Raw genomic sequence first — 20583 nt, forward strand, 5'->3', positions numbered from 1 at the left:
TTTCCTCACTGCTACGATATATCCCTGCTAGAGTTACAGATACAAATGATCTACATATGCACTCAAGAGGGTTTAGCCCGAGTCAAGTGGTATTTCAGATGATCTCTCTGCTGTGAACTTCCCTGCAAGATGCTGAACACCACCTCAAACTAGTGCATTGGCAGGCACATCTGAGTTTGAAAACCTCTTCCTTCAAAGAGATTCACTAAATAACCCTTTGGGGTTTTGTTGTTTGAGAACACACAAAACCAGAGAAATCTAAATGATGCTGAACAAGTAAGTCACATTCTTCAGTGACAAAAACCAGAAAATAAAAATGAAATTTTCACATTAAATATTTGGCCAATTTGAGATACATTTGAGAGAGGGGCCTTAAGTATCATATAGGCATTATATACACACCAAGACTGAACTGTACCTTTAAAAAAACCCACAAAAAAACAGGTGAAAACCACAAGGATCATTGGGAGCATGAATAGGGAGAATATTTGACTCGGAAACTAAAGGCTAACAAATGCTTCTGTTCTAAGTTCTATTAATTAGCTGACAGAAAAAGAAGCGCCCTCGATTGCAGGTGGGCTTGCACTTACTGCAGTTCTCTTCATCGCTGCCGTCAGGACAGTCCTCAAAGCCATTGCACCGGAAACGGCCGATGATGCAGTGGATCCCACTGGCACATGGGAAGAATGTAGCACCGCACTTGGATTTGGCTTTTGCTGGCAGAAGATACAAACATAAGAGGGTAAGAATGAAAGAAAGCATTTACAAACGTTAGAGATACTTTTGTTGCACTACAGCATACTCTAGGCAGCAACGGTGGCACCAATGTTTGGTGTCTTCCTATGGCATGCTTTCAAATGCTTTAAGGTTTCTTTGTGAGACGTTACTTGCTTGGGTTGATTTTTTTCTCTAGTTTATATGATTTACAGAATGACTCAAACATTCAAACTTAAATTTGACTAAAATAACCTCTCAAAGCAAATTTAAATTGCTCAACACTCTGGAGTACAAGTGTGTAAATTTAGCAAGCAAGATACTCCTAACTAAAGACCCATGTGAACTGACTAGCCTGGGAGCATTGTAGAAACAGTACTAAGAGGGTCATACTTCACAGAAAACAAGAGCAACTATCTCCTTTCTGCATGGAACTCTGTTGCCTGTCACTGCCCCAAGCATAAGTCGTACAATCACAGAACGGTTTGGGTTGGAAGGGACCTTAAAGCTCATCCAGTCCCAACCCCCCTAGACACCTTCCACTAGATCAGGTTGCTCCAAGCCCCATCCAACCTGGCCTTGAACCCACAGTTGTGATAAGGGATGGGGCAGCCACAGCTTCTCTGGGCAACCTGTGCCAGCGCCTCACCACCCTCACAGGGGATGAAGCACTTCTTCCTGATATCTTGTCTAAATCTCCCCTCTTTGAAGAAAACTATTTTGGAAGTTGTACGTGTGAATGTGTGAAGTCACTCCTTATGCTATGCACAAACCAATCTTACCACCCCCTTCGTTTAAGGCTCTAAAAAAAATAGTAACTTCCCATCAGGACCAGCTGTACCTTCTAACGAAGATATGAGAGTTTGCAGGCAGAGCTCCAGAGCATTAACAGAAAACCATTTTGCTATCTTTAGGGTACAAAGTGTGAAAGGGCTCTATTTTTTAAGAAAACTGTAATGTATTCTATAATTTCTTAACAGAGATGAGCAGCAGCAGGAAAAAAAAAATCAGATTTTGCATATACTATGTAAAACTTTATGCTGTGTATATATATATTTATATACGTATATATACATCCCATTGCACAAAAGCAATTCTGACATTCTTGACTGGCTACAAGTAGTTATAACGCAACTAGAAGGTTACATCAGATCTATGATGGGCAAGTGATTTTTCTTTCCATAGATAAGAGCACAGGCATTAAATGTCTTCTATAATTATCAGCAAGTAAAGTGCAGCTGTGGACTACAGAATTGGGGAATATAGCCAGAACAAGATGGCATAGCCTGACTTCTTGTCATATCTAAATACTAACCTACTGTTTAGGCATCAGAGTAAAATGTGAGAGCTATTCCTCACTATAGTGATACAACACTTAAAGATGCGACACATACGTGACAGGTTGAGTTTCTCTTCCATAAGTCTTGCTATAGAAACATTAGGGAAGAAACTTGATGACTGAATCATCGCTGTTCTGACAGACCGCACCTCCAGCCTACCACACCTATAGGCACCCAACATGATATGGCCACCAGGACAAACACATTTCCTTTCTTTAACTCTACAAACGTTTCTGTTTTGATTTTTTTTATCAGTTATTTTGCAATCTGGAGTGAAGGAAAGGAGTTGTAGCAGATACACAGCAGCAGACGTTTGTGACAACCTGCAGCTAGAAGTAAACTGCACAGCATTTCAGCATCAGTACCTCTGAAGTCAAATTGTTGCCTTAGAACCCTCTCAGGTAGCAATCACACAAAATAACTTCATAGCACTTCACACCCACATGTCTCAGTTCAACAATAGATGATGACTTATTCAGCTAATCAGAACTTGATTATCTGCATGCAAGAAGAGCAGCTCCCTGGACAGAAACCATTGTGTGCAGATGCTGCATTATTGCAGAGCCACAGGTATTTTCCTGACTTTGATAATGAACTACTTTAAACTTCACTGCTGTTATTATCTGATGTCGACAAATGTCACAGCCACATCAGGCAGTGCTGTAAATCTGGTCTCTCTTGATGCATGCGTGGAAAGGCGCAGTGTTTTAGTAAAGACTCCACATGATGCAATTAAAAATATTATTTTCAACTTGGTGAAGTTGAGATATCTTTAACAACTCTTTCTACATGAAGGAGTTGGATCTTAATCTTTCAACTCTGAAAAACAGGTTTTAACTTGAATTTACACAGCAGAGAATCAATTTTGCAACACTGAACACAGCAGAATGGCACTGGAATACAATCTCTTTCACCCCTGATATACAAACCTGAGATAAAGCATAACACAGTTAACGCTAACATTAGTTTGGGCCAGTTAATTGCCATTTGGACTCTACAGTATTTTCAGTTCAGTTCCCAGTGGGAAAGCCACCACTAGCTGCAGTCATTCAGCTGCCTCACACCGAAGGGAAATGCACCACAGGGGCCTTCAACAGGGCTGTCTTGCAGATATGGAGAAGTTTCACTTCTCAGCTAGCTAGAAAAAGCTAATACTTGAGTATTATTTCCAGTATAAAATGCTCCCAATGTTCTACTGTTGCAGAAGTCAGTAACATCACAGAATGGCTTGTGTTAGAAGGGACCTTAAACCTCATCCAGTTCCAACCCCCTGCCACAGGCAGGGACACCTTTCACTAGACCAGGTTTCTCCAAATCCCACCCAACCTGGTCTTGAACACTGCCAGGGATGGGGCAGGCACAGCTTCTCTGGGCAACCTGTGCCCGAGCCTCAGCACCCTCACATGAGAAGAGCTTCTTCCTAATGTCTCATCTTAATCTCCTGTCAGGTTAAAGCCATTCCCCCTTGTCCTGTCACTACAGGCCCTTGTCAAAAGACCCTCTCCAGATTTCTTGTCAGCCCCTTTAAGCACTGGAAGCTGCTCTAAGGTCTCCTCTTAAGGAGTCTTCTCTTCTCCAGGCTGGACCAGCCCACCTCTCTTAGCCTGCCTCTATAAGCAGAGGTTCTCCAGTCCTTGGAGCATTTCTGTGGCGTCCTCTGGACTTGCTCCAACAGGTCCACAATTTAATGAGTTTTGATCCAAGAAACAGTGAACTGTAGAACACTCATTGCACCTACTAAAGCCTTTGGGTTACTCTTGCCTTTGCTCCCTGGTTAGCCACACAGATGAAAGAGCTGCTAGTCATAAATTACTAATGTAAACTCAAAGACAGTGAGCCTAAAAAGTACTTCATTTCAAAGGCAGAAATTTTGGGGTTTTTTTTTTTTGCTTTGTTTGGTTTGGTTTTTATGTAGCAAAATTAGCCCCATAGGAACCATGAGAATTTGCCTCCAACATAATAAACTATCACTCACTTACATGGGCAATATTTACACTATAGTTTACATTAAGAGAAAGGACAATGCTGAAATAAAAAGCCAATGGAATCTGCTGCCATGAAGAGTAAACTACTTCCTTTGACAAGGGGAAAAAAGAAAGCATTTCAGAGTTGGACTACTATGGGTCAGTGGCTTTTACTTGTTGCCAGACAGTAAGGACTTAAAGTACTCTTTCACAGTCTAGAAGTCTATGTTTCGGTCCTTTAAAGGGATCACAGAGCACACAAGATGTCATAAGAGAGCACAGACAAAAAAACTTATTTTGCAGACATTCAATAAAGTGATTTCTCACTAGGAGAAGTATTTTAGAAGTTATCACACAAAAGGAAAAATTCTAAGTCAGCTGTTATACCCAAAAAATTAAGTACTACTTCAAAGTTGTCAAGTTATTCAGGATGAGCTCAGTCAGGACAGAATGCTGCCCTCAAGGGACTTCAGTATCAGAGGCAACCTTCCTCAGAGGACCTCTGCATACCTGATGAGCTATGATCCCTCACTCCATCCTGGACTACTACCTACCTGACTTTTTTATTTCAGTTATGCCACTGATTCCACCTAACTGTTAAACCTGCCTCATTCTAAGCTCTCCAATCGGGCTATTTACTGACACCCCCATCTAGCAGACTATCAAAAGGATTAAATAATTAGCACCACAAACCCTTGCATAAGAAGCTATCAAATGTAAGTAGTTACTCTACTTGCCCTTACTCATGTGTAAATTTCTGTAATTGAGCTTCAAATGAAACATTCACCATGGTCATATCATTACAAATCTTATTATAACTACTAAGCACTTGGCTGCTTAATCATGAATGAAAGCAAGAGTTCATTCCAGTTTCATATTCCAAGTTTGAGAGCCATGTGAGTGACAAAAAGATCAGCAGCTGGCTTACAGCATCTTCCAAAGTAATGCAGATGCTCATTTCATGCATTGTATAATATTCAGCTTTGCTCAAGAATTCTGATGTCTGTCAGAATATACCTGCAACAAATATTCCAGGTCAATCAGGAGATTACAGTAAGGAGCAAGAAAAACAGGAAGCTTAGAAGCACCCAGTAATCATAAATTGTGAACAGAAGTCCAGAGGTTTTCTATGTGTATATGTACAATTACTGCAACACATACAACTACTTTTATAGAGAAATTTGTAGTGTTCTGCTACATATTTAAGTTACTTAGAGAAAGAAAAGAAGCCTTGAAGTCATTATTTTACACAAATATTTACTGGATTATAAATACGAATAGGACCACTGAAAATTGGTTTTGTACAGTTTTGTAAGGTGGTTGTTTGCACAACATCTCAAAGCCTGGAATGCTAGCACATGATAATGCTTCTTCCATTAACATAAATACACAAAACCTACTACGACTGTACATTTTCATTGCCATGAATCTTCAAGGGTGAAAGCTCTGGTAGAATGCTTCTTTCTTCTTTAGTTCTGGCCCTGCTGTCAGATTTTGTCCTTCCATATATTGAAACTACCACTCCCACAATAAGCACTCAGTATAAAAACATTACCTACATACAGGTTTCCTGACAGACTTGTGCTTTCACCACAGCCATTTAAAAAGCACTAGATGGAGATATAGTGTAAGGGAGGGTACCACAAAGGTAGACTTAGTCCTTTTTAGAGGGGGAGTTAAATCCCAGCTCATACTCTTAAAAAAAAACCCCACAAGCCGCGCACTTCCAACATTTCACACATTTTGGCAGGAAGGCAGAGTTTGAAAGTATTCAAGTTGCTGTAATTACACTCATCTTCAGGGATGGTGCATCTACCACCTCTCTGGGTAACCTGTTCCAGTATTTTACCACCCTCATTACAATTTTTTTTCCTCATGTCTATTCTGAATCTCCTCTCTTTCAGTTTAAAACCATCACCCCTCATCCTACAGAGGCCAGCTCTGGCTAGCCAGTGCAGAAGTGTGTTGGCACTACATTCCTAGAAGCATGGATAATGCCCTGTTGTACAAACATCTCAACACTCAAATCGCACAGCCTTTTAGCAACTGACTCAAAAACCTGCTTTACCTTTGTGTTGAGTGATCCATAGTGACAAGTGGGAACTGAAACACGTGATAGGCAGAGGTTCCTAAGATGAGAACACACTGCCCCAGGCTATCCCTGCATTGGATGTTTTTTCAGCCCACAGCCTACACTCTTTAGCCCCTAGCTTAACGGGGCTATTCACTGTAGTCACAGTGTGATGCTATTTGCTCATAGCTGAACATGCAAAGTTAGCATGTAAGAAATGGCTCTGAGTAACAAAGGAAAATCTATACTTCTGGGTATTTGGTGTGCCTCTAATTCTGGCTGCTGTCATGGCAGGCACTTAGCAGGGCTGACGTGCCATGTTCTGAATCTGCACCATCTGCTGCTCGTTAGCTGACGAAAGCAGCAACATGCCACCACTCACTAGCTGCTGCTCATTAGCTGACAAAAGCTGTTCGCAGTGTTTGCCTTGTTCTTTCTGTAATAACCTAATATAAAGATGTACAAAGAGCAAAGGAAATAGGAAACAAAGATGACAAGAGTAAATTATGAGCTTAACTAAGAATATTAGCATATTCTTAAATTTCAAGAAGAGAATCCTTCCAACAATGGGATGCTGTGGCCCCAAGGAATATGTCAGCAAGTATATATAAAGGTCAGCACTAAAGATAACCCATTTACCTCAAAATGGTAAGCTGACATTTTGACCCATTTTTCACTTGTTTGACAAAGGGTCCTTGTGCAGAGACTCTGTGGCTGCCCCATCCCTGGCAGTGTTCAAGGCCAGGTTGGATGGGGCTTGCAGCAACCTGGTCTAGTGGAAGGTGTCCCTGCCTGCGGCAGAGGGCTGGAACTGGATGAGCTTTGAGATCCCTTCCAACCCAAACAATTCTGTGATTCTATCGTAAGAATCTAAGTGAGACAGATTAAATTTTTAACTTTTTTTTTCTTGCTGTTGCAATACAAGCCTAATGCCTTATAGAGACTGCAAAGCTTCAGATATTTTACACAGATACTTTTAATGCCTTAGAAAGCAAGAAAAGCTTACTGGCTTAAAGGAGAACTATGTATGGACATTTCCACAGCACAGTTATTAAAGCTCCCATATTTTAAAAGGGATGGATAACTGGTGGTAAACAGAACGCACCAAGTTTTAAAAAAGCAAGAAGTTTTAACAAACATGGTATTTCTAGTCAGGTAGTTTGGCAGAAGCTATTCTTTCTTCCTTCTGCTCCATAAGGAAAGCTAATGATGTCTTGGAAGTGTCCTTGGAAAGGTAAGCTTCTTACAATTCAGCTTCAGTTTAATGAAAATCTCCATAAAGTATGTATGTGAAGGAGCAACACTGGTCAGATGAAAAGCAGTAACTTCTCAGAAAATTTCTCAGTCACTCTAGAATCCCATGAAATTAAGGTTTTTTTCACTGCCAGCTGGATTTTAAGTCCTAGCGTGATGATGCAGCATCATCTTGCTGTCTGGGTAAAACATATAGGCTGGAAAGTTTAATGCTAAATAATGGCTGAATAATATTAACTGAACCTTAATTAATACTAAGAAAAGATGAAATAACAGAGGAGAACCAGATCAGACTTTTTTGAGCTCCCTAGAACTAGGAGTATTGTAGAAAGAATTAAAACATGTAAATATTAACCAACTCATTTGGTCTATTTTACAGAAAGTTAGTATTAAGTTTCAAAGGGTTCAAAACTACATTTTGAGAGGAGAGATCAAAAATAATAGGATACAGTCAATGATTTTGAAACGAAAGGAACTAGTCTTGATGACAGTGGGGGTCAACTTAAGGCACTAGGCCAGTGTGATGGAACAGTATACACATGATCCCTAAAAACCACAGTCTTCCACTGAAAGAAAGTAAATCAAGTCTGTCTCAATATATCTATCTGTGAATAGGGGTTTAGGTATCAGCTACCAAGTGCTGTATTAAAACTGGACACTCTGAAGAATGTTAAAGACCTGAAATAATAAGGAAGGCTGTGCATCTTCTTCTAACAATGGCTAAATTAAAAAACTGGTAGTAGTTTTGTTACTTCCCTATTGCACACTACAGAGTACACTGGTAACAATACACAGCCAAGCCTTGTAATATTAAGCACGTTAAAAGTTATAGCAATGTCACTTACGGCATTCTCGCTCATCACTGTCATCAAAGCAGTCTGGCAGCCCATCACACTGCCAGGCCCCCGGGATACAGCGCCCATTACTGCACATGAAGTTTCCAGGAATGTTGCATTCATTTGTGAAGTTATTCCCAGGCAACAGTTGGCTCTCTGAGACAAAGAAAAATGGAAAAGTTTACAGGGGGTTTTAAAAGAAGCAGCAAAAGCGACCACTAAGCAAGGTGTTCATCGGTGATTGAATGAAGACAAGACAAATGGATCCTGACCCGGGTAGTTTCCTCATTATCCTATCAGTCTCCTGAGCATGGTACTCAGTACTACTTTCTTTTCACTAAATTATCATTTTAGCTGCTCTCCATTCACACTCACCACTTCACAGATTTATTTCTTGCTATTTTCTTTCTAGGAACACACGTGCAGCCTTCTGTGTATCCTCAGGTCAAAGCCAAGTGTTAAAAAATACAAAGAAAGATCTCTCCTTCACAGGATCAGTCTAAAACACAAGTCAAGCGGACGAGGCTGTAGGAATTCACCTTCACACTCTCAAGCTTTTGTAACATCAGTACTTAGCTTTGCAGAGTATTTTTCTGCTGTTACTCAAGGGGGAGGAGCTACATAACATATTGACTAACTTACTATAAGTTTTCGATTAACTTCGAATTGAGGTTCTTGGTATTTGTCTAGTCCCGTGGACAACTATCCCCAGGCTAGTAAGGCAGCTGGCACTCTAAGAGTCTGCCAGGTGGAGGGAGTTTAGCAGTAGGATGCTATACATCAAGAAAACCACACAAGGGGGAAACCTAAAGATTTGCCTTCAAGATTCAAGATTAAACACAGCTTTAGTCAGCCATTTTAATCTACCATGTTTCCCACTTTGTGCATTGCTTTTGGAATGCCAATATCACAAGAGCACAGAGTTCAGTGAAAGAAGATGACAACACTCAGTGGTTTTAATAGGCAACAAAATGGCATGTCTTGTCAAGCTGGAGGGAAGCTGCAAGCCAAGGCAGCAGATGAAGAAAGAACATCCTTCCCTCTGTCTTCCTCTGTCACGTTCCAGACTAGTGCTATGCAACATGCACTTGACTGTATCACAAAAAACGGAAGCACAAACCTTTGCACATAAGGGTGGAGGCATCACAAAAACATCCTTCCTCCCGCCACCTGCCTGCAAATCTTTATGGTTCAACACCAGGTTCATGTTGAACACCTGGTTCAACACCAGCAGGTCAAGTGCCTCACGCTTCAGGGCTGCACGGGGCACGGAGCAGATCACAGCTGTTGGGATCAGCACTTTCAGGCAAGACCCTTTCCTAGCTTGTTCCTGCGGGCCCAGGGAGGAACACACTCTGTACAGGCAGTTTTGAAAATTCAGGTGCCAAAACAATGAGCCTGTAAGCATGAGGCTTTCCAGAAACTCCTGAATTAGCCAAATATGGATTGGTCATTAAGCATCCAAGAGCTTCAACAGCAGAACCTAAATCTTTTCTCCACACTCCCCCTAAAAAATAGCTTTCAGATCAGTAAGACTTTCCTGTAAGTTGTAATAACTTTCATTAGAAAGAATTTATAAGTTCTAGGATATTCAAGGCCAGGTTGGATGTGGCCTTGAGCAACCTGATCTAGTCGAAGATGTTTCTGCTCATTGCAGTGGGGTTGGACTAGATGACCTTTGACGGTCACTTCCAACCCATTCCATGACTCTATGATCTCTCCCTGCTGCTCTTTGCTACCTTCTTCTCTTATCTCTCATCCAACCCACATCCACTCTACCCACATCTCTCATCCAACCCACTCCACTCCCACAGGGAAGCTGTGCATATTCTAAATAAAAAAATCCTGCTGCCAACACTAATCTGAAACCCTTATCTAGACTTGGGCAATTTTCTAGCTAATAATGGATACCAGATCTGTCTCCTATGGAGACAGGCTGAGAGAGCTGGGCTTGTTTAGCTGGGGAGACCTTAGAGCAGATTCCAGTGCCTAAAGGGGCCGACAAGAAATCTGGAGGGGGCTTTTTAACAAAGGCCTGTAGTGACAGGACAAAGCTGAAGGGCTTTAAGCTGACAGGAGATTTAAAGGAGGTATCAGGAAGAAGTTCTTCCCTGTGAGGGTGGTGAGGCCCTGGCACAGGTTTCCCAGAAAAGCTGTGGCTGCCCCATCCCTGGCAGTGTTCAAGGCCAGGTTGGACAGGGCTTGAAGCAACCTGTTCTAGTGGAAGGTGTCCCTGGGATTCTATGCTCTTTTCCATTTTTCTAATAAGGTCCATACCAATGTCAGGTTTTGTGCAGCCAACTTGCTATGCTGCCTTTAGGCACAGGCAGAAATTCCTTCAATCTGGCAGAGCTGGCTTTCCAATAGTTGACATATTTACCCTGAAGCCTCTGACTAATTTTGAATTCAGCCCAAATATGAGCTACATGGACGCTTGAAGTTAAGTAAAGGAGAAAGGGAAGATGGGGATAGAAGTGGTCCATTTTCACTGCAACACACTGCTCACTTTAGGAAGCATACCATCTGGGCTGAATAAAAAAAGGGACTCGTGTTTCACTTTGAAGGGTCTGAGTAAGGAAAGTCAATCTGTTTTAGCAGTCACTTCTAAAATATTCACATCTAAATATTTAATACTCATTGAAAAAAAGAATTGGGGAAAAAATAAATAAAAGGGTAAGCCATGCTGAGCACTTCACACTGTGTGAAGAAAGCAAGTCAAAGATACCTTTCACAAAAAAAAAACCCTTTTACCTGGAGGAACTCCACAGAACTGTCCCGTTTTACTGAACAGATCACTAATGGTAACACTGCTGCCTCTGCATCAGAAACTATCATTAGTAAGAGTAGATAATCACCCTGGGCAAGGAGGTTTTGAAGGAGAACATGTTCAGCACCCTCGTGAACAATGACAGTAACTTCAGCCTCTTTGCAAAAGGGATCTGTTGCCAACGATAAAGCATGAACTCTTCATTGCCAATCTTTTGGCACATCTGTGGGAATCCTGTGATCTGCACTGGATAGTTTCAATGGATTACTGCTTAAAGCTTTTCAAATGTGAGGAAAATTATTTTGATCCTAGTTGGTATAGAGCTGTGAGGCTGATGAGGTACTCAGGATACTCTCCTATCACATGATATACACAGTATGTTCCATACTTTAATGAATTCATTCTTTCTTCCTGCTTATCCCTTTGCTGGATGTAACTCCACACCAGGTTTGTTTTCAGCACATCCGAAATCTGCTCTCTACTGAAATCTGCAACGTGTGGTGAAAACAAAAAGAGAGGAGCTAGAACATGTCAGTAGCTGGATTTTGAAGCAAAATGGCATCAAAAAGACACGGCCTTCAATACCTGCCAGTATTTGTACACCAGCAAAACACATCACAACTAGAGGCAGGTGAGCTGTAACAGCAGACTTTAACAAACACTTTTTGATCTTCCTCCATCACCTTAAAGAGGGCAAACAAGTGGTGCTAAGTGACTGGTAAGATATTACAGGATTTGATTCCTCAGAGACTGCAAAACCATTTACAAATGCTTACATTCAGGTCCATCTGCTCCTGTAGATTTAGCCACTAAGAACTGATGTATCTTATCATACTTTGTGTTGATATGAAATATCTGACTCGCTCTGCATCTACTTTGTAGATATCTACTAATGCAGACGATGCACCCAGAAGGGTAATTCAAAAGCTGAGTGTGAAGAAACTCCAAACATTATGCTTGGCCTATAAACCTGCGTTTAACATGCGTATGCATTAACTTCACTGGCTGTGAAAGTGTGTTGTCAGCAAGGTAACACCAGTGGAATTAAGGCAGACTTGGCTTAATGGTCACTGGACTGAAACAGAAGGTAGAGCCAATGCATGCTTATGAGGGAACAGCAAAGTCAGGACTCCTGAATCCACACAAAAAATCCGTAGCAACAACTTAACCTCTTCACTACACTTTACCTATGTTAAAATGAAATGAAGGCACTAGCTCTGAGGAGGAAGGTCCTTTACTGAATTCAAGAATGTAGGGCATAAAAGATTGCCCATTAACAGCACCAAACAGGCAGGAAAGTACACTAACAAGGACAAAGTTTACTTTCCATCTCTTCAATGAACACCTTTGATATAATAAAAAAAAATTGATTGCAGCTGCATGTTCATTAATCTCAAATTCCCATAAACGTTAGTTTTCATCTTTATTTGCTTTGCTATGCACTACTGCAAAAGCGCCTTGCCAGAACAGCAAAAAAGCACCCCAGTGCACATTCAGGCTGGCTTTGGGAAGCAAAGAGTAAGACAAGCTCTCTACTGCTCTGCCACAAAGCCTCTGACAACACCTAAGCCATCTGTCACAATTAAAGGACACCTGCCAGTGATTATCAACAACTTAAATCCTCTTGAACAGTTTTAATCCCTATCCTCATTTAAACTGCTTGATGATTACATTGCATATGCAACACTGGAAGTCATGAGGGTTATCTGTAAAGGCAGATTGACAGTCCCATTGCAATAGGAGTACTCAAAAATGTTTCTTCACAGAAGCAGTGGGTAAATTAGTGATTATTCAAGGAACAGCTCACTGTTCAGCTTCAATTTCCCCTCTTTCAGTTTTCCAACTGTGACCCACAAGATGCAATATACTCAATATCTAGCATTTTCAAGACTTAAAATTGATCAGGCCTAGCCAAAAGAGCAGAAACCTCAATGACTCACTTCCTGTGCATGGTGTTGTAAGGTAAAACCAAATGGTTGTTTATTAGGGAATGATTTGAAGGTTATACTTAATGTTGGACAGGTCCTGTCCAACCAAACCAGTCTGCTTTATTCAAGGTTCTTTCCTAGGTATTCAATACAAAATTGTCTTTAGTTCACAAACTGTTGAGACCATTACATTCTGTCTGCAAAACACAACAGAACATGAAATTTTAAGTGTTCCCTCAATGCAGGGCCTAATCACTCACAAATAACTCTAGCCTTTAAACATTCATGTGAGATGAAACCAAACTACATACAGATCTGTGTATTCACAGAATGGTTTGGATTGGAAAGGACCTTAAAGCTCACCCAGTACCAACACCCTGCCATGGGCAGGGACATCTTCCACTAGACCAGGTTGCTCCAAGCCCCGTCCAACCTGGCCTTGAGCACTGCCAGGAATGGGGCAGCCACAGCTTCTCTGGGCACCCTGTGCCAGGGCCTCACCATCCTCATAGGGAAGAACTTCTGCTTAATATCTCATCTCAATCTCCCCTCTGTCAGGTTAAAGCCATTCCCCCTTGTCCTGTCACTACATACCCTTGTCAATTGCCCCTCTCCAGTTTTTTTGTCAGCCCCCTTTATTTAGTTACTTTCTCCTGTTATACCAAGGTTTTAGCTACTTGTTCTCTCAAACACAGCCCTGCTTGTCTAACATCTTCTTTGCAACAGAATACTCCCGACATCATTGCCTAGCATTAATTATAAGCTTGTCTAAAACACTGAAGACAAGCAGTGGAACTGGACAGTAATTCTTGCACAAAGTCAGCACAATGTTGAAAGAAGAATGTATCATTCAACAATGATAGGAAGGACAAGAAACAAATAAAGAGCAACAATGTCTGAAATGAAGTTATATTTGGGATTTTGGAGAATAACTGTTCAGTTCCACAGATTTGAGCTGAACTGGTAAAAAAAATATTTGCCCAACCAGTAACTAGCAGGTCCAAAACAAAAGTCCAATGTCCAAAACTTAATCATATTTAAAGGAATAAACTAGAACAGAAGTGATGAACAGAAACTCCATTTAACAATAAGCATCTTGGAGAGCCATTGGTTTGTTCTGCTAACTGGAAGAGGCTAGGTTTAAACCTCCTCGCACTTAAACCTCCTCACGCAATACCCCATGTCAATAAAAACCTACTTAGCACACTTAACTTTCAATTTCCCCAACACAGAATCTGAACATTTACTTTCAAAGATCAAAGTTTTTAAGTGCTCTTTGAGACTTGTTTCTGCAAGGACTAATTTACTAATTTTTTTTTGGTTTTTTTTCCCCACTACACAGATACAAGAAATGTGGAGAGGGGCTTTTGACAAGGGCAGGTAGGGACAGGACAACGGGGAATGGCTTTAAACTGACAGAAGGGAGACTGAGATGAGATGTTAGGAAGTTCTTCCCTGAGGCTGGTGAGGCCCTGGCACAGGTTGCCCAGAGAAGCTGTGGCTGCCCCATCCCTGGCAGTGTCCAAGGCCAGGCTGGACAGGGCTTGGAGTAACCTGGTCTAATGAAAGGGGTCCCTGCCTGTGGCAGGAGGTTGGAACTGGATGAGCTTTAAGGTCCCTCCCAACCCAAATTGTTCTGAGATTCTGTGATTACTGGTCAGCTTCAGAAGCAGTACATCAAACTAACCACATCTGCTTTTTGTACACAGCTGTGATTAGTTAAAGGTGCTACCTCCTCAACAGCTTAATGATACAAATCAGCATTAGCTGCCACATCTTTCTTCAACCCTGGCTGTAAATTCCTGTCTTCCCTCTTACTATCCAGTTGCATAAACTTAAACACAAGTGGGCAGCAACCTTTAAAGAATTAACCTTAAAACCATTTACTCTCAGCACTCTATGCATCAACCCACCAGCCAGTTTCAAGCGAATCTGCCATCCCAGAATGTTCATCGGAGAGGAATACACAAGCCCTAGAAGTAGGCACAGCCCAAACACCTTCTTGATGCTGTGGCATGCATTTTAAGGGGTTTAGAGGAAGACAAGGACAGTAATCTTTTCTCAGGATCTACCTAAACCAGATATTCTAAAACAAAAACACTTCCATTTCCAACTCCAACAGATAACACTTAGGCTGATGAAGTTGCTTGTCCTTAACAACTATGCCACAATTCCTTCTTGAAGCAGTGAAGGCAAATTTTCAAAAGCAGCAATTGTCTTGGCAGCTGCACCTCAAAGTCTTCCCCAGTAAGGAAAGCTGCATATCAGAACCAGACACGCCATGCTGTGTCCCAGCAAGCATGTAGGTGGTAAAGCCTGGTATCAGATGCTGAGACCTTACTGGTAAATAAGCATTTGATGACAGGTGTGCCAGAGACAGAGTCAGGCTCTAAAAGCTAACTCACTGCATGAATGTTTTGGAATAAGCAAAGCAAGAATAAGTTATGATAATCATAGAAACGTGAAATGGCTTGTGTTGGAAGGGATCTTAAAGCTCATCTAGTTCCAACCCCTGCTATGGGCAGGGACACCTTCCACTAGAGCTGCTCTAAAGTCTCCCAGGAGCCTTTTCTTCTCCAGGCTGAACAAGCCGAGCCCTCTCAGCCTGTCTTCAGAGCAGAGCTGCTCCAGCCCTTGGAGCATCTTCATGGCCTCCTCTGGACTCGCTCCAACAGCTCCACATCCCTCCTGTGTTGAGGGCCCCAGAGCTGGACACAGCACTGCTGGGGGGGTCTCATCAGAGCAGAGCAGAAGGGCAGAATCCCCTCCCTTGACCTGCTGGTCATGCTGCTGGTGATGCAGTCCAGGTCACAGGTGGTTTCTGGGCTGCAAGCACACACTGCTGGGTCATGGGGAGCTTCTCATCACTCAGCACCCCCAAACCCTCTCCACATGGTTGCTCTCAATCCAGTCTCACCCAAGCAGCAGTTGTTCTTGGGACTGCCCCAACACACTAGCAGGACTATTATTTTAAACATTACATGTTATATGTTATATTCCTGATGACAGCAGGAGTAACTTACGCATTTAGAACCAGTACTCCACATCAGGAAAAGAAAGCAAGCTGTGATATTGGTAAGGAGGAGAGAACTGGGACTGTGTGATTATATGAAAAGGCCACACCTTGGAAACAGCCAGCTAGACACAGCTGGGACGCGAGGCTCTGCGGAGGAGCAAAGCCAAGAAAGGCCAGGATGCGTGCCAGAGTAACAAACAAAACATCAGTGTCCTTAACAATAAGGAAAAAAACCTCATAAGCTCTCACTCAACAACACTGAGCTGATTTCCAAGTGTGAGGAGACTGATGACAGATAACCATGATTTTAATCTAGACCCAGAGAGATCTGCAGACTTCCCTCCCCTGGGAAAGCAACTCGGCTCCTGCTTTGAAGTCTGCCCTAAGAAGAGAAAACAAGGAGACCAGAAACCTCTCTCCTCAGGCTTCCTAAAAATACCGGGAAGAGGAACAACAGTGTTTTTCCAAACAATACAATGAAGCAACCATTAAAATTACCAGAAGAATCAGCAGAAGACAATCAGGAAAAACAACAGTTCAAGAGGAGAGGGGCTGTGCCAGGTGCCAGTGATGGCACATGGCCAGTGCTCCTAAACAGGAGAATTGCCTGGAAATACATAATTAAAAAAAAAAAATCATTTTAGAAAAACATGAATTTAAGATCACAAGCCATACTAGAGCTTTGATTTCAGAGGACCACTAGGCTGGGTTAGAATAAGCCAGTTTTCTTCCACTCTGTACTGAGAACAAAAGAAGCCGTGGTGCAGCCTCAGCAACATCCCTTAGACTATCCAGGACCTCACACCCCACTTGCAATGCTTTGGATATCACTGCTAATATACTGGTCTAATTCAACAGCGAGACTCCACAGAACAAGAGCCTCTTCAAATGTTCTCCCCTAGGTCTATTTGAAGAGATCTTCCCATTACTTCAGAATTAAGAGGTTTCTTTTAGAAAAGACCATGGCGTTTTGAGGTCACTAGGTAGGCCTCAAAAGAGAGTTAACTGGGGGCAGAAGATGGGGTTCAGGAAGGACAGATGTATACAACAACTAGTAATTCACTTGAACTTAGACATTTCTCCTACTCACTACCAGAGACCTAGAAAATAATCACTTCCAGTGAAAAATAACAGCTTTTATAGCCACCTACCTAAAGCATGATTTTCTCCCATTTAAAATGAGCTCTTTGAAATGCTTTATACAGTAATAATAAAAAACTATACAGAAGATAAAGTGACTCGGTATTTGCTGCATGGATTAGATTTCTGCTGGTTTCTGTAAGCAAATCAACAATAGAAAAATAAACGGCATTTGCACTTTTTCAATAGGAAATACACTACTAGGAAGATGCGTGGCAGGGATTATATTGGAGAGGCTTGTTCCTTCCAAAAGAGTTTAGTTTCACCTTATTTATTTCTTTTCTGCATTGTAAAGGAACACATGCAGTGCCCCCAACACAGGCAGGAGATTAATGTACAGTGTGTGGTGTGGCTCTGCAACCTTCACAAGACACTGATGATGAGTTCTTTCCAGTAAATACTACATAGCCAGACCCCATCCATACAAACCATGTATTATAAACTGCTTTCGAACTAGCAGTAAAATCAGGAGCCTGTTTGTGATATAGGCAATCTTGGACTTCGGCTCTTTCAACAGTTGCTGCATTTAAGAGTACAGTGAAGAGTGAAGAACACAGGAATGAAGATAGAGGAAGATTCAGCAAAAAGCAGAAAAACTTTAGATGCATGCATGAGAATAATCCTAGAATGTCAGAATGGTTTGGGTTGGAAGGGACCTTAAAGCTCATCCACTTCCAACCCCCTGTCACAGGCAGGGACACCTCACACTAGACCAGGTTGCTCCAAGCCCCGTCCAACCTGGCCTTGAACATTGCCAGGGATGGGGCAGCCACAGCTTCTCTGGGCAACCTGTGCTAGTGCCTCACCACCCTCACAGGGGATGAACTTCTTCCTAATATCCCATCTCAGTCTCCCCTCTGTCAGGTTAAAGCCATTCCCCCTTGTCCTGTCACTACAGCCCTTGTCAGAAGCCCCTCTCCACGTCTCCTGTCAGCCCCTTTAGGCACTGGAAGGTGCTCTAAGGTCTCCCTGAAGCCTTCTCTTTTCCAGGCTGAACAAGTCCAGCTCTCAGCCTGCCTGCACAATAGGGGTGCTCCAGCTCACAGAGCACCTCTGCGGCCCTTAAAACTTAGGAGATGTCCAAAACCTTGCTATAACCCCATGCATTATTTTGCTAATGAAGCAAATTCTAAAACCTCCACATTCGTCCTGGCATCCATCACATTTATGTATGCTACAAAGTGAACTTTCTGAAGAAGCCAATGGGGCTTCCTATCCAGGCATGTCCAGACAGAGCATGGTGCCGAACTGCAAAGCTGGGGAATCACCCACAGAGTTACAATTTTCAGCAGTTACAATTTTCAGCAGAAAGTCCATAACATTCCAGTAACCCAGAGAACTCAAGATGCTCAGACAAAAGACACAGCTTCTCCATGATAAATTTATCATTCTTGTATCTCCTTGGCTCCAAGGCAGGATACATTTGTTTTCACACAAACACCAATCTTACGATGCGCTATGTTCATAGATTTGACAATCTTTGTTGCAAGGATCTAGGGAAGCAAGCACTATCATTAGCAGCAGCGCCTGAGATTGGCCACGATGGAGGTTCCTGACAGCCTTGATGAATAAATACACAAATGGAACAGCAGTTTCAGCATGCTGCCGTTAAGGGCTAATTTTATTTTTCAGTCTTCACTGGCCTAGTTGTCCATTCCCATAATTACCGAAGCAGCACATATAATTGCAAAGCAGGTATATTTGACTCCAGCCTCTCTGCCAGTTTAGCAGTAGCTGATGTCTGAAAATTGCACGGTGTAAATTTAGCGTACGGGGTCTCACAAACTGTGCTTTTTTATTGGTTGAGACTGTACTTCATTAACCAGAATTAGAAGAAAGATATCACAATTCATGGTAGTCTGTCTAATTTTTCCCCTAATCTCTGGAAAGAAATAAAGAAGAAAAATACGACTGACTGGATCACAGAATCACAGGTTCAGGTTGGAAAGGACCTTAAGATCATCAAGTTCCAACCCCCCTGCCATGGGCAGGGACACCTCACACTAAACCATACCACCCAAGGCATTGTCCAACCTGGCCTTGAACACTGCCAGGGATGGAGCATTCACAACCTCCCTGGGCAACCTATTCCAGTGCCTCACCACCCTAACAGGAAAGAATTTCCTCCTTATATCCAGTCTAAACTTCCCCTGTTTAAGTTTTAACCTGTTACCACTTGTCCTATCACTACAGTGCCTAATGAAGAGTCCCTCCCCAGCATCCCCATAGGCCCCCTTCAGATACTGGAAGGCTGCTATGAGGTCTCCACGCAGCCTTCTCTTCTCCAGGCTGAACAGCCCCAACTTTCTCAGCCTGTCTTCATACGGGAGGTGCTCCAGTCCCCTGATCATCCTCGTGGCCCTCCTCTGGACTTGTTCCAACAGTTCCATGTCCTTTTTATGTTGAGGACACCAGAACTGCACACAATACTCCAAGTGAGGTCTCACGAGAGCAGAGTAGAGGGGCAGGATCACCTCCTTCGACCTGCTGGTCACACTCCTTTTGATGCAGCCCAGGATACGGTTGGCTTTCCTGGCTGCGAGCGCACACTGAAGCCGGCTCATGTTCATTTTCTCATTGACCAGCACCCCCAAGTCCTTCTCTGCAGGCCTGCTCTGAATCTCTTCTCTGCCCAACCTGTACCTCTGCCTGGGATTGCTCTGACCCAGGTGTAGGACCTTGCACTTGGCATGGTTAAACTTCATGAGGTTGGCATCAGCCCACCTCACAAGTGTGTCGAGGTCCCTCTGGATGGCATTCCTTCCCTCCAGCGTATCAACTGAACCACACAGCTTGGTGTCATCGGCAAACTTGCTGAGGGCGCACTCAATCCCACTGTCCATACCAGCGACAAAGATGTTAAACAAGACCGGTCCCAACACCAATCCCTGACGAACACCACTTGTTACTGGTCTCCAGCCAGACATTGAGCCATTGACCACAGCTCTTTGGGTGTGGCCATCCAGCCAGTTCTTTATCCACCGAGTGGCCCATCCATCAAATTGATGTCTCTCCAATTTAGAGACAAGGATGTCGTGTGGGACAGTGTTGAACACTTTGCACAAATCCAGGTAGATGACATCAACTGCTCTACCCCTGTCCATCAGTTCCATAGCCCCATCATAGAAGGCCACCAAATTGGTCAGGCGGGGTTTCCCTTAGTGAAGCCATGCTGGCTGTCACCAAGCACCTTGTTTTTCATGTGCCTTAGCATGCCTTCCAGGAGAATCTGCTCCAGGATTTTGCCAGGCACAGAGGTGAGACTGACTGGTCTGTAATTCCCCAGGTCATCCATTTTCCCCTTCTTGAAAATGGGGGTTATATTTCCCTTTTTCCAGTCGTTGGGAACTTCACCTGACTGCCATGATTTTTCAAATATGATGGCCAGCGGCTTAGCAACTTCATTTGCCAGCTCCTTCAGGACCCGCGGATGGATTTCATCAGGACCCATGGACTTGTGCACGTTCAGATTTTTAAGATGGTCTCGAACCAGTTCCTCTCCTACAGTGGGCCCAAGGTCTTCATTCTCACAGTCCCTGTGTCTGCCTTCCAA

At 42.8% G+C, this 20583-nt stretch overlaps 1 protein-coding gene across 3 annotated transcripts in view; it reads right to left on the minus strand.

Annotated features, from left to right (window-relative positions):
* Window positions 1-20583, minus strand: part of LDLRAD3 (low density lipoprotein receptor class A domain containing 3) — a 92665-nt gene that overhangs the window by 50788 nt on the left and 21294 nt on the right. For 2 of the 3 annotated variants that reach the window (XM_061347193.1, XM_061347183.1), the window contains exons 2-3: window positions 8189-8335; window positions 591-716 (exon numbers count right to left, since the gene is read on the minus strand). In XM_061347193.1, the coding sequence (XP_061203177.1) occupies window positions 591-716; window positions 8189-8335 (273 nt within the window). The remainder of the gene's footprint in view (window positions 1-590; window positions 717-8188; window positions 8336-20583) is intronic. The other variant, XM_061347202.1, reaches the window with a different exon arrangement.

The sequence above is a fragment of the Neopsephotus bourkii genome, unplaced genomic scaffold (assembly GCF_033783945.1).
Source record: "Neopsephotus bourkii isolate Nb327-2 ecotype Australia unplaced genomic scaffold, CSIRO-AGI_Nbou_v1 NB_42, whole genome shotgun sequence".
Classification (NCBI taxonomy): domain Eukaryota; kingdom Metazoa; phylum Chordata; class Aves; order Psittaciformes; family Psittacidae; genus Neopsephotus; species Neopsephotus bourkii.